Source organism: Myxocyprinus asiaticus, chromosome 33 (assembly GCF_019703515.2).
Source record: "Myxocyprinus asiaticus isolate MX2 ecotype Aquarium Trade chromosome 33, UBuf_Myxa_2, whole genome shotgun sequence".
NCBI classification, from domain to species: Eukaryota; Metazoa; Chordata; class Actinopteri; order Cypriniformes; family Catostomidae; genus Myxocyprinus; species Myxocyprinus asiaticus.
Window position 1 is genome coordinate 19394245 of NC_059376.1, and position 14506 is coordinate 19408750.

Here is a 14506-nt window from a genome sequence, read left to right on the forward strand (position 1 = left end):
CATCACAGTGTTTTCCCACTCAATAACTAAATTCAGAATCCACCTGAAGGCAAGAGTACCCACCCACACCCATCTCCCCACAGACAAAACTCTTCCTTTTTCAAACTGTCACAGAGGTGGTCAAGTAAAATGTGTAATTGTTAACCTATTGGTCTTAGAAGAGCGTATTTGCATACTCTGTGATGTAATAAATGTTTTTTTTCTCTGTGGGGAGGGGCTTATGGAGGGTTGTTCAGAGTCAGATCCTGTAAAAGCCATTTTTTTTTGCCTTCAGGGGGTGGGAACCACCATCACAGTGGCACAGGTATGTCATGATTTCTCCTGCTCCACTTTTGTTGTGCCTTTTTTTTTTCGTTGCTTTTTCCTTTTCTGTCACACCCCTTTCTGTATGTTCACTGACACCTTAGAACATGTCTAGACATACTCAACACTCTGTTCCCTCAAAGTCTACATTTCCTACTCTTTAGTGAATACAATTCTGTGCATTGAAGCAAGTGTTGAATGGGAATTACATATCAGTAATAAAAAAGTTAGGTTTTTTTTCTTTTTTTTTTTTTTTTGCCTGGAAATCAGATATTATGTATGTTCTAAGACTTTTGATTTAGTATATTTAACCCTTCCCTCTTCCCTCTTCCCTAGAGAATTTCACCCGATTGTCAAACTGCTAAAAGTATGTGTCCCTTTTGATTGTGTTATGTCTTGTCATGATACATTTTGACATGCCTGTGATAGATATTTACTCCACATTTTTGTTCTGCATATGTTCAGGAACTCTTTCTTTTGTTTTCTTGGAAATATTACTCATGAAATGAACATTTATGTTGGAGTACTTTATTGGAGGGCTTTCAGGGCACTGGTTGCAACAAGTCAATCAATCTGAGCAGTGTTTTCAGAGAGGATAGCCTAAATATTGTAGGTCTTACTTGTGACCCATTTAAAATGCATTAAGAAAAATGTGACCAAACTTAACACAAGTCTCAGTAAAGTGATGCAGCTAATCTTAATGCAGCAATAAAAATAAATAAATTAATAAATAATAATAATTAATTAATTGATTTGTTAAAAAAGCTGAGTTTTCTGCATTTTACATTACTTATAAAATAGGTATATTTTCTGTGAATTTAAAAAGATTAAATTCAGGATTAAAATTCCTAAAAATAGATCAGATTTCCTAAAATAAAATAACAAATATTATTTTCCTGTTATTAATAATAATGCCAGTTTAAATATTAATATAAACTATTATTTTAAGATTATAATTTTAAATTACTATTTATAAATTTCTCACTAAAGAAGTTAGATTTTTTTTCCAGTGTTATTTTATCAAATTCTAGCACAAGGAGAGCCCAAAGGTTGCCTGCTATGTTCTTTTACCCGTGTCTGAGACATGCCACTGATTGGAAGTGATGTGCAGCGTTAATGGTATTGTTGATAAAAATGCTTTGCCTTTATCAGGGACCACTTCACTCAGTGCACATAATCAACCTCATTATCTGGGCACAATCTCTGTGCATCTGTGATGCTCAGCCTCCCAAATTAGTGCCATGTCATACAGGGTCACATGATGCTTTTTTGGAAAAGATTCCATAACTGCTATCATTTTAGGCATTGAGTCTAGAGAGGATATTGTGCACCCTGCAAATGAGTGGGCACAAAGTGTGGCGCCCATCACCCAATAAAGTGTGGTTCTTCTGCTTCGATCTTCCTGCGGTTCAAACGAGCAACACTTATCAATTTTTCAGCTCATTATACATGTAGCAGTGCTCTGCCTCAGGTTAATGTGTTAACTATTAATGCACACCACTTCATTATTGATAATATCAGCAGCCCTGGCCACTGCAACCACCCATGACAGGAAGTGAAAATGTGTGTGTGTGTGTGATGAAGCCAGAGGTCTGTGCCTCCATTTAAGCTCCACTCTCAGCAAGAGAAGCAGTATAAATCAGGTGGTATTGAGACCTGGGTAGGATCATCCATCCCCTTTCAGTGACACTAGCGTTGTATTGACCCAAGCTTGGGGAGGGAGTAGTCGTGAATTATTTACTACACCCACACAGGCTTTCCTCTCCATTGCTTTAGAGCAAACAAACCAGGTATTGGGTTCTCGATATAGAGGAATGCATATCTCTGTCTCTCTCCTCTGGTCAGGTATACAGTAGTTATTCAGTTTGTAGACAGCTCTAGCATGCTGCTCTGATTGGTCAATCCCTGGTCTAACAATATATTAAAGGGAACTGGCAGTTTACATAACCCTCACAGTGTTGATATTTGAGCCAAACTAGGTAGAGTTCTGTGAAGAGTGTATGGCTAAATGTTTTCTACATATCCTGTGTAGCCATGCGACTTTATGTAAAGTGCTTTGCTTGAAAGGTGTGGTTGTGCTAATTGTCTTTAGAATAAATGCCACTTGATGATATTTTGTTGTATAATGCAAAGATATTGCTAAATTTAAGTGTGGTTGAAGTGTCCACATACTTTTTGGAACCACTGCTTTTCAGTTGATTCTAAATGCAAATAGATACAGCACAAAAGGCAATACTAATTTAAATGAGTTAAACATTGAAAACCAGGTTTTACTTTGTTAAACAAAATATGAGGTGTGATTTGTTAAATGAAATATGAATATTTTAGGGTTAGAATCAACTAAGTTAAAGGTCCTGAATCTTTGGAAGAAGACTAGCCTAGACTCTTTTCCATGGCCTTAAAGCTGCTTCATAAGCAGGTTAACTAAAAAGGATGATGGCTAGTGCTTTCATTGCTTCCAATTAAACCTTGCTTGTTAGTTTAACCTCTAGGTAAACCCATCAAACAATTGATGTTAAGGCTAAAGCCTGCCAACGGTGGTGGCTTCAGCCGAATAGTCATTAATTTTAATTGCCTAGATATTAAAGATTTAGAAGCACAGAGCCATGGTGGGGGTAGAAATGATCTGATGTCATGTAAATTCAGCGGCTGTGGCGTAGCGTGGCTCGAGCTGCTGGAGATATTAAAATGGAAGCAGAGAGGTGGAAATTAAATAAAACATCATTAAGGGGCTGAGGCTCTCTGGTCCTTCAGTCCAGCCCGAGCCGGAATACGGCAGCAGAAATCGGCACGGCGACAGGCCACCGTAATTTATAGGGCTATTAAGAAATAACCCTTAATCTCTTTATTATTTCACAATTATGCAGTGCTAGCATTTGCACATCTACCACCCCCATGTGACCTAGATCTTATTGTTTTCTGGCTGTTGTTTTTTGCAAATTGTAATTATTAATGTATTGGGTTGCTTTTAGGTGTGCTATCAGAGTTGTGGTTATTATTTTGTCCCTTATTTGTCTTTAGGCAAGAGCACAAAACTGGTTTTGTACAAAATAAATTAACATAAGTGTTATTAAGATGCACAAAATCCTTGCTGCTGAAACTGAGGCAACCAAATGTGTTTTCTTTAAGTTATCATTACAGAAATAAAGAAAAAGTAAGAAAAGAGTTATGTTCAAGCTATCAGGGAATATGTTCATATATGAAATGAGTGAGTGGTGAATAAGAACAATAACGGCACAAAAAAAAAAAACACCCTTTAGCAAGATCTTGATTATGTTTTTGAGGAAATGTGCCACATTCAAGTTTGGTTTTAGTTACCTGATCCCCAAAGCACAACACTGATCTTGATGTTACCACAAGATAAACAGCCCCATGTGTTGGTTTTTGTCTAGAGACAAACAGAGAGCATGTCACGCCTCCATCCGCAATAACGCACAAGCTCTGTCTGATAATCGCTTAATTAGTCTGCATGCCCAGCGGATATTACTGCGGGAGGTTGGGGACCATGGACTTGATGGACCCAAACATGTCATCTTGAAACAATCACTCTGCTCAGTGCACAGTACCTCGTCTGCATTGACGCCCCCTCTTCTTTTTTCCCCCTTTCCCTTTCTTTCCTTCTCCCCCTCAGGTATCCAACTGGTTTGGCAACAAGAGGATCCGCTACAAAAAAAACATTGGCAAGTTCCAAGAAGAGGCCAACCTGTATGCCGCTAAGACAGCCGTGACTGCCGCGCATGCAGTGGCTACCGCCGTCCAGAACAGTCAGACCAACTCGCCCACCACACCCAACTCCGGTAAGCTTACACTGATCCCGGATGAGCCTCCAAAAACCGACCAGCCATCGCCTATCCAAGTTTGGTCCCTTCTGAACCTCTAGTCCCTTTGGCACACTGGTTGGCTTCTGTGACAGTGAGAGGTCCCAGCCTGGGGGATGAGCCTTACTATCCTGCCTGTGAGACTATACATGCTGAACAAGACAAGAAAATTCAAGCAGAAACTGTGCAAGTGGGTTACCCATGCTGAATATGTTTGGAGTGTTTGTGGGTGGGTGTTGGGGTAAAAGCGATAATCATCACCCTCTTTTCTCCCTTCCTTTCCATAAATATGTGACAGTGTTACCCCAGCTGTGAATTGATGGAAATCTCTTGCTTGGAACATGTTACACTTTAAAAATATATATATATATATATGGAATACTTATTAATATTTTATTAGCAGCATGATGCAGTGTGTAGCTTAAAAGGATGCTCATCAAACATTTTAGGCAGAAGATGTGACTGTGATATTGGACATGGCTTAGACACTGAGCAGATGTGGGTAAGCAATATTTAAGGGGTCCCCTTTTTCTTGCACCCAGGATTCCAGATGAAAGATGAAGAATTTCAGCTGGACTCTGCAGAGAACAAAAACACTCTATTAACCAACATGTTTACTGGTACTGGCCTTTTCCATAAGCTTCTTATTGTCCTTATTGTCATTGGCATTTTATCCCCCTTTTGAACTATAGTGTACTAGACTAGGAGTTGGTGTGATCCCCTGTGGAAACTTAGTACGTGAACTCCATACACCATCTCTGTCCTTTTTTGTGATTTTGTTTTGCCCTTTATTTAGGCTTTTGAGTTACCTTTTGGTGCAAATCCACCATGTCCTCTTAGGGGCCGTTCATACCGAATGCATTTTGCATCATTGTTTTTCTAAGTAAACATGCACTAGATGGACATTTTATTTTTTATTTTTTTTTGGAATGCCCTGTTCCCACTACTTACTAGGTCCTCGTGGTGGAGCGCTTACTCACCTCAATCCAGGTGGCGAAGGACAAGCCTCAGTTGACTTCTGAGACTGTCAATCCGTGCATCTTATCACGTGGCTTGCTGTGCATGACACCACGGAGACTCACAGCATATGGAGGCTCATGCTACTCTCCGCGATCCACGCACAACTTACCACGTGCCCCATTGAGAGCAAGAACCACTTAATCGTGACCACGAGGAGGTTACCCCATGTGACTCTACCCTCCCTAGCAATTTGGTTGCTTAGTAAACTTGGCTGGAGTCACTCAGCAAACCCTGGATTTGAACTCGCAACTCCAGAGGTGGTAGTCAGCGTCAATTCTCGCTGAGTTATCTTGGCCCCCCTAGATGGACGTTTTGGCCGTTGCATCTTTTATCGCAGTTTTTTTCAGCGTCTCGCACAGGAGGTCCTGTGCCAATTGAAAGCACATAAAATGTAAAAAAGTTTCAAGACACCTGTATTCTGTTCTATTCATTGTTTTCCATTAACCTTTTTTAATGCAAGAATGTGTTCAGTCTTAACAGCCCCACAGAGATGTAGTGCAACACTCCCGTCATCTCCATTCCTATCCTCCTCTTTCTTTTCTCCCCTGTTTCTTTTACTCTTCTTCTGTTGCTTTCTTTCTGAGCATTGCTTCCTACTGTGGTGTGTGGTGCGTGTATGTCCTCGTACGCATTGCGTGTATGTGTGAGTCTGTGTGATAGCCTCTCTGTCTGTCTCACCCTCTCTCGTTATTCAGCTCCTTACATCTTTCCTTCTAGGTTCGTCAGGTTCTTTTAACCTCCCAAACTCAGGGGACATGTTCATGAGCATGCAGAATCTGAATGGGGATTCTTACCAAGGGGCACAAGTCGGAGCCAATGTGCAGTCACAGGTAGGCGCTACGCACAGGAACTGGGCTGTGAACCAGAGCAGACCTGACAGCTAGCCTACTATCGACATTATAAACTCAACCCCTCCTCCCAACATACAGAGAGTGATATAGATTTGATCACCCCCTTAACAATTAGTCTCATTATAGTCATGGAAGATTAATGATGAGTGTTGTCTGGCTATGGATGGATCCTTCACAGTTCCAGACTGGATCACATCTAAATTACCATATCAAAGCCCATAAGAGGCCCATCTAAATAGACACTCATTATTTGCAGCAGTATGCTAGTATATTGATCTGTGAGCAGACCCAGTTTTGTAGTTGATGTTGTGAATGCATTTGGCTCTGACTTGAGCTCTTGGGTTGGTATTGGGTGAATGGTACTGTTCTTCCCTCCAAACCTCTATATCCTTTTTTTGTCACCTGTTCATCATTATGATGCCATTCTTCAAAGTTTGCATTAGCTCATGTCATCGTCATGTTTAAAGACATAATTTGAAGGAGTAAGAAAAAGATAAATTAATGTTAATCCATTGTGAGTTGAACATTTCTCTGAATCTCAGTGACTGTTCATGACTGTAGTTCTGTTAATGTGCGTTATCACATACCATGTTCTCCTCCGACTGTTGTCATGTGTGAGCATTAATTTGTGTTTTGTTGTAAATTAAAAATCAAAACTATTCCATCCCTTCTTTCTGTGTTATTATGTTTAGAACTATTCTACCCAGGAAATATTTGTTGCCATAAAGCAAAAGAGAGGGGAAGCACATATGTTGTCTTAAATGTTTCATTAAACCACATATGTACAGTATCCCTAACAAAAAGCAAAGCCATACGATTTGGATTTAAACATCATTGCTTTTGTCCGTTGTCACCATACATCACTGTGTGTTGAACTTTGCATGTGTCCCTGAAACCCAGGATGTTGACAAGCTTGACTTCCTGTTGTGTCCTCTGCAGGTGGATACCCTGCGCCATGTTATCAGTCAGACAGCAGGATACAATGATGCTCTGGGGGGAAATTCCATGTATAGTCCACATGGCTTGAATGTAAGTAAAGTCTCAGTCAGTTATGAAGTACAGTAGTATTGAATGAAGCAAAAATACAATATTTACACTCATCAAAGCATTAAAGACTTAATATTTGTCAATATCACAAGCCTTTCTGCATAAAAATAGCTCCTTGAAATGGTTGTATATTTATTCAAAATATATATATATATATATATATATATATATATATATATATATATATATATATATATATATATATATATATATTTTAGTTTTATAATGATTAAAAATTAATATTAAAATTATATTATATTAATATCAATATTAAAATTAATTTTAACTATATATATATATATATATAGTTAAAATTAATTTTAATATTTAGGGAGATAGACTGGTCACAATTTCTTGCATTGTTTTTTTTTTTTTTTTTTTTTTACAATTTGAAATTACTTTTTCTTTAGTAGTTCATTTCAAATGATCCTCCAATGCAACAATTTTTATTTTATTTTTACCAAATATTCAATGTACAAATATTCCATAAAGTTTCATACAGTCCAGTTGATATGGACAAAAAAAAAAAAAAAATGCATACACAACAATAATATTAATAATAATAAAAATAATAGATTTAGTAAAATGCTGTTTAAAATAGTTTTAGATGGAGTTTACCATGTTAAACGGCAAGAAATGTAATCTTTCCAAAAGTATTTCAAGTCAACTACCCATTTCCAAAAGATTGTCAGATATTCCCGATACAGAATAGCTTATTCACTGTCCCAAATGGTTCTTCTACATTATCAAAAAGGATTAAATGAGCTTTCCAAAAGCAAAACAAATCACTTTCTATTGAGAAACAGATGCATTCAGATGGAGGAATAATTTGCATTGCGGTAATTAATAGAGCAGAGCTGTCATGTGTGTACATTCTGATGACTGTTAGAGCGCCATTTGCATGAATTAACTCCAGCAAAGCACGCAACGATAAATGTCAGATGTCAAAACGTATGCCCGATTTTTCACAGCAGTGGGACCCAAACGTGGCAGTGTATCTGTAGCTAATGCTGAGATGGCCATGTGTGTGTATGTGTATGTGTTTGGAAGTCTCCGTGGCCTGTAGCTGTGCAGATGAAGTGTCAGCTTCTTGCAGGCTCAAATGCCACACTTGCACACTCTCTCACTCTGGTCCACTGCTCAAGTCAGAACTCACTCTATCATTACAACAAGTGTGCTGTGTGTGTGTGTGTGTGGGTCATTAGGGGAGTGGTTAGAGCGGTGTGTGTGTGTGTGTGTGTGTGTCAGGCTGAATGCGAGTGATCCATGTCATCAGAGTACAGCAGACTTCCTCATAACGGTCTTGTTTCAGCATTGTTCCAGACACTGTATTAGGAGGAGACCAGCATGGTCTATTTATTGACCTGTTCCAGGAAGACAAAATCGGCAAAATCCTAATTCTGCCACTGAGCAGTCCCCAAGCACCAGGGTTTAAATTAACTTTATTTATTAATGGTCAATATTTGCCCCCTGGAAATGATTTTCTGGGCCATTTGTTTCTTTTAGAAGGGCATTTTCAACATATTAAAAACACAGTCCTTTTAATTCAAATAATTCAATTAGTCAAAATTAACTGAATTATATTATATTATATTATATTATATTATATTATATTAACAAACTGAATTATTATAGAGTCTCATTCAAACAATTATTAGTACATTATAAATAAATAAACAATAAACATGCGAGAATACCTTTTAAATAATTTGCTGGTACCTACGCTAGATACAGCTCTCTACTATCCATCACCAGTCTAGCTTTTTATGTAATCATTTTTGGGTGGTTGAAAGTGCTTTCACATTTTATTATTATTTGGTTCCTTTATCTAACCCACTTCATATTTGCTTCACAATTAACAATACTGGCCTCAGAAAATTAATACAGTGAATACAAATATCGGATAGCCACAGGTCACTATGATTTCTGCAAATGCACAAAACCCATAACTAGATAGGCCGAGATTTGAATATTGTAAATATATGAAATGTTAGAAAAAAAAATAAATAAATAAAATAGGACAATTTACTATGGTGATTATTATTATTTATTTATTTTTCCCTTTTGGTAAATTTGTACTTTTGGATAATTTCTTCCACGTACGCACGCACGCACACACACACAGAAAGAGAGAGAAACACATACTGTAGACAGTCACACATGGTTTTTACAGAAGCACAGATGGATTGTTTTGATATCAGAGCACATCATAAGCAAATTAGCATATGATAACCTGTTGTGGGGATAAGGAGAGTGAGGGACAGACATGAGCAGGGAATTTATCCAGTGTTTAGGAGGGAACATATCCAGCAAAGGCAAGTCTCCGCCAAGAGCCAGGCGATTTAGTCAGAAGCATTCAGACGGACAGGGTGGAGGAAAGGCCTGCACCGTCACTTCCACTCAGCATCCTTGAGCTCTCCCCTTCTTGCCCCGGCCTCCATCCTCTTGACTGACATCAAAATATGGAGCGACAAGCTGTCGGCCCACTGCTGAAATCTGATTAGACATTGATTTCAGCAATTGTTCCCACTAGCCTCAACGTTTATGTGAATTTGTTTTCGAAGAGTGAGGGAGGCAGAGAACGAGAGAGGGAGAAGCCAATCCTGGTTTAACATCGCAAGATGGCCGTCGGCGTGTCAGACAGTAGATCAGAGGAGACACTCTCTTATTAATTTCTTAATGCATTAGTATGCATATGTATCCATGCTGCACATGTACACGCCAGGATTAGCATGTACACGCCAGGATTAGGACACACACTTTACTGCAAGCACACAAATAAAAACACCCACACTTTTTGTTGCACATGCTTTTGTAAATTTATCATCATCACAAAAAGTGTGTGTGTGTGAGTATATGTATATATGTATATATATATATATATATATATATATATATATACACATACACACACACACACACACACACACACACACACACACACACACACTTGACTGAAATGTTTCTCATGATCTTAAAAATCTTTTGATCTGAAGGTGTATGCTTAAATGTTTGAAATTAGTTTTGTAGACAAAAATATAACTGTGCCACCATATTAATTTTTCATTATAAAACTAAAATGTAATAAAAAAAAATTTAAAAAAGTTTTTGAAATTGATGACTTGGACCAAATAATAAAGAAAAGCAGCCACTAAGTGCCCAACATAGATGGGAACTCCTTCAATACTGTTTAAAAAAGCATCCCAGGGTGATACCTCAAGAAGTTGGTTGAGAAAATGTCAAGAGTACATGTCTGCAAATTCTAGGCAAAGGGTGACTACTTTGAAGATGCTAAAATATAACACAGTTTTGATTTATTTTGGATTTTGTTTAGTCACAACATAATTCCCATAGTTCCATTTATGTTATTCCATAGTTTTGATGACTTTACTATTATTCTAAAATGTGAAAAAAAAATAAAAAAAAATATATATATATATATATATATATATATATATATATATATGCGTTTGGATATTTAAAAAACAATGCCGATGACAAATGATCTGAAAATGTGTTACTTCACCTGGATTCACCTTACACTAAAGCATGGGGGCCCTTTTTTATGTGTGGGATCATGTGCCCTTGATCAAATGTTTCCTTGGACTTTGATCCTTGGATGACTTCAAGGACTTTTAACACAAACATTTTTAGTTCATACAAAATCATTTTGTTTAACCACTGACCCACAACACTTACTTAGTTTAAAACTAATAGTTCTAAACATAATAATGACATTATATTCATTCATTTTCTGTTATAGCATAATTTCATGTACAGCTGCTTTGAAACAACACCTGTTGTGAAAAGCACTATACAAATAAATTTGACTTGACATGACTTCCATTTGTTAACATTAACTACTTTGCTGACATGAACTAACAATGAACAATATTTTACAGCATGTATTAATCTTGGTTAATGTTAATTTCAACATATGTATACTATTTAAATATATATATATATATATAAATTCTTTACAGTTAACATTAGGTAACAATTAACAATTGTATTTTCATGAACTAATTTTAACCAAGATTAATAAAAGCTGTAAAAATAAATTGTTCATTGTTAGTTTATGATACCTAAAGCATTAACTAATGGTACAGATGGAACATTATTTTATAGTGTTACTATCAGCTTAATCACATTTGTTGTTTGTTTTTTTCGCTGTGTATTTGTACTTTTATTTGTATTATTTTTTTATTATTATTTCTGTTCATTTCTGTGTTTTCTGTATATACTTATTATTTTTTCTTTAATTTATTGATTAACATTTGAAGGCATTTTTCAATCATCCCTGCATTATTGCATTTCCTGTTAAAACCATTAAATAGAAATAAAGTTATTACAATTATTATAGAATTAAAATTATTCGAGCAACTTCATACAAAGTAGCAGCTAAACAAGATCACTGATGCTGTTTTTTTCATCATACAGTATATATAAAAAGTAAAACTCTTTTGTTCATCATATTTACAAAACATAAAACTCAATTGCCACCGCAATCCATATTCTTTTTGAATGTGAAATTAACTACATTTCGTTGTTTGTTTTTGGTTTTAGGGTAACGGGGGATGGCAGGATGCTATGACTCCTTCCTCTGTGATCTCCCCTACCGAAGGCCCTGGTAGTGTGCACTCTGATACCTCGAACTGATCTCCTCTTTGACACGGCCCCTTCCCAAACTGTGGATTACCAGTCACAGAATTACAATACCACAGACTGACCAATCAGAGACACAGAATAAACTCTCACAGCTAATCCAGAAACATCTTCATGGAATTCTCAAGCATTCAAATCCACGGTACTTCTACAATTCCACAATGTGTTTTGGAAAGCCGGACATTTCTTAGCCATCACATCAGTCCACTGCAATTTTTACTAACAATCTCTCTTCTGATTATATTAAACCAATATGTTTTGTTTATTTTATCATTTGAAGTGTACATGCTCGAAATGTATGAGTGTTTTTCACTTTAGGTTTTCATATCTAAGATCTTTATAAGAGTTTATTACTGCTCATAACTCTCCATTGTTTTAAGCAACTATAAGCTTTAGTACAGGAATGCAAGAACCGATACCTACAAAAATATATCCAGATTATGCTAACCCATGCATTTAACAGGGCTAAATGCTACAGAAGGCAGCTTGGGGAATTAATTTTCAATATAATTTGTATTTTTCCTTTTCTTTTTGAGCATTTAATGTAACACCTTGTGGTAGCATTGATTTTAAACCAGACCATCTACAAAAGGCAATCCACTCCATTTCTGGGGGGTTGATTTTTAAATGCCTGACAATTAATGTATTTTTTTAAGTAGAGGAAAAGTAATCAGTATTCAGTCCATTACAACTAACGAAGGAAGGGTAGAAGACACATAAAAAGACTTCTTGAAAATATGGGTCAGTACTACCTTGTTGGACACAATTTTGGCAATTTTCCGTTCAAAAATGTTCTTGTATATGATAGCTTCAGAGTGTTTATACATCTCACCAATCAATACTCAAATTTATTACCTCATTGAAACTCATAGAAAACCAATAGATTAAAAAATTTCTTTAGATTATAGAGCTCTCACTGACTACCTCTCAACAAAATCACAACCACCATTTTTGTCTTTTACTTTGTCATTTTATTTTAATTTCTTTTGTAACACATTTTTTATTTTATCATCTTCTAAGAAACTCTCTTTCTCTGTCTCTATCTCGCTCTTTATGTAATCTAATGTATATTTTAACCTTCTAAGAAAACTAAGTTGCTTTGTTGCAACTTTTAAAATAAAAAAAGTAAATAAACCATAATATTAATAATATGAATAACATGGAGAGTATGGAGAATACAGTGACTGTTGGAGGGGGATTTTGTGGTGGATCTCGGGCAAAGGGACAGGGAGGGGGAACACGGTCATAAAATTAACACCAAACAGTAAGACTGTTGTAAATACTGAAGAACATTTTGAATGTTGCTCATCTTGTTACTAATTCATGCAAAAAAGGAATAACAAATTAATAAATTAAAACCCATGATTAAAAAAAAGAAAACCTGTAATGCATAGAGGTTTCAGTATTCAGAATTGTACATTTCAAACCCTGTGTGACAGGGTTCCAACTTTCTTTCTCTTTTTTTGTATTGTATGTGATTCTGAAACTGAAAAAAAAAAAAAAAAAAGAAAAAAAAGAAAAAAAAAATCATACAAAATTTATTTGTGGAAGTGGTTGTATTAAAGATGTTTCGTGCTTCTTTCTAACCAGACTACACCCTGGACTGAAAAGTCTTCCTTGTGGTAGTTATGTGTAATTTCAAACATGAATAAACTGTTTTCCTTTCATGATGAGAGGTTTTGATAGTGTTTTCTTTTGTTTAAGGTACTAGCTAATGTATACAATTTATATGATAACTATATGCTATTAACTGATTCTAATAAATACTGATGTATTAATTACATTTATTTACATACTTTATTACATAAATTAGCAAAAACGTGATTATTCTACATTTTATTATTATAATAACTACAGTATATACGCATGTGTATCCACATACATATCAAAACTAAATTTGCATGTATACCTCTTCATACTAATTTCAACAAAGTGAGAGATTTATTCTAGTCCAACGTGCATGTATCAAATCAAGCACACACGCAGAACTAAACACAACACCCCATTTTGCTAACACATAAGTGCTTATGTCACATTACTTAGACAATCGTACGCCAATATCTCAAATGCATTAGTGCATGTCTATGCAAACCACACATGCGCATGACACAGCCGCTAAGAAGAATTGACAGTTCCCTCATAGAAAGCATGGTTCCCCCTGCAGGCTCGTTCTGTGTCAAAGAGAAAGAGAGGGGTTTTTGCATTGCGAGGACTGCTGGGGCCAACTGAATTATTTGGTTTGATAGGGATCCATGGAACAGCTTGTGATAAGCTATTCCATGTGGCACAGTGACATGTGACAAGATTGCATTAATAGTACTAATTGTTGCCTGAGCCGTTTGACAAATGCAACTAAATTAATAGCGTCTTTTAATTGGCCTGTTTGTGGAACTGCACTCCAGCACAAATCCGGGATTATTCCAAATAAACAAGATGCAATCCCAGGACAATAAATCCAGCTTAAGTTTACTGTGGGAGGCGACATGACATTGTACAGAACAGACGAAGGCATGTTGTATTAAAATCATACAAAATTAAAATACAATATGTGCAATGAACTTAAATTCCCATTTATAGCACAATTAGTAAAAATATTATAACAATGAGACTTTTGGATGGAGACAAGGCATAGTGCTTGGTGTGTATGCTCCACTGAGTCGTGGTGCTCATGTGGGGGGCAAAAGTTTGAATCTGGTTCGCAACATTTCTAGGCTCCCCGGTGCTGTCCCTGTAAATAAATTAAGAACAATGATTATTTGAGTTGGTTTAAAAGTAAATTGAAAAAAAAAAAAAAAAAAGCCA

General features: G+C 36.3%; 1 protein-coding gene across 8 annotated transcripts in view; it reads left to right on the top strand.

Annotated features, from left to right (window-relative positions):
* LOC127424143 (pre-B-cell leukemia transcription factor 3) overlaps positions 1-13377 on the top strand; it is a 120929-nt gene extending 107552 nt beyond the window's left edge. For 2 of the 8 annotated variants that reach the window (XM_051669072.1, XM_051669073.1), the window contains exons 6-11: positions 275-304; positions 3935-4100; positions 4664-4741; positions 5859-5971; positions 6932-7021; positions 11606-13377. In XM_051669072.1, the coding sequence (XP_051525032.1) occupies positions 275-304; positions 3935-4100; positions 4664-4741; positions 5859-5971; positions 6932-7021; positions 11606-11698 (570 nt within the window). In that variant the 3' untranslated portion in view covers positions 11699-13377. The remainder of the gene's footprint in view (positions 1-274; positions 305-3934; positions 4101-4663; positions 4742-5858; positions 5972-6931; positions 7022-11605) is intronic. The other 6 variants (XM_051669076.1, XM_051669077.1, XM_051669074.1 and 3 more) reach the window with 4 other exon arrangements.
* Positions 13378-14506: the final 1129 nt, after the last annotated feature.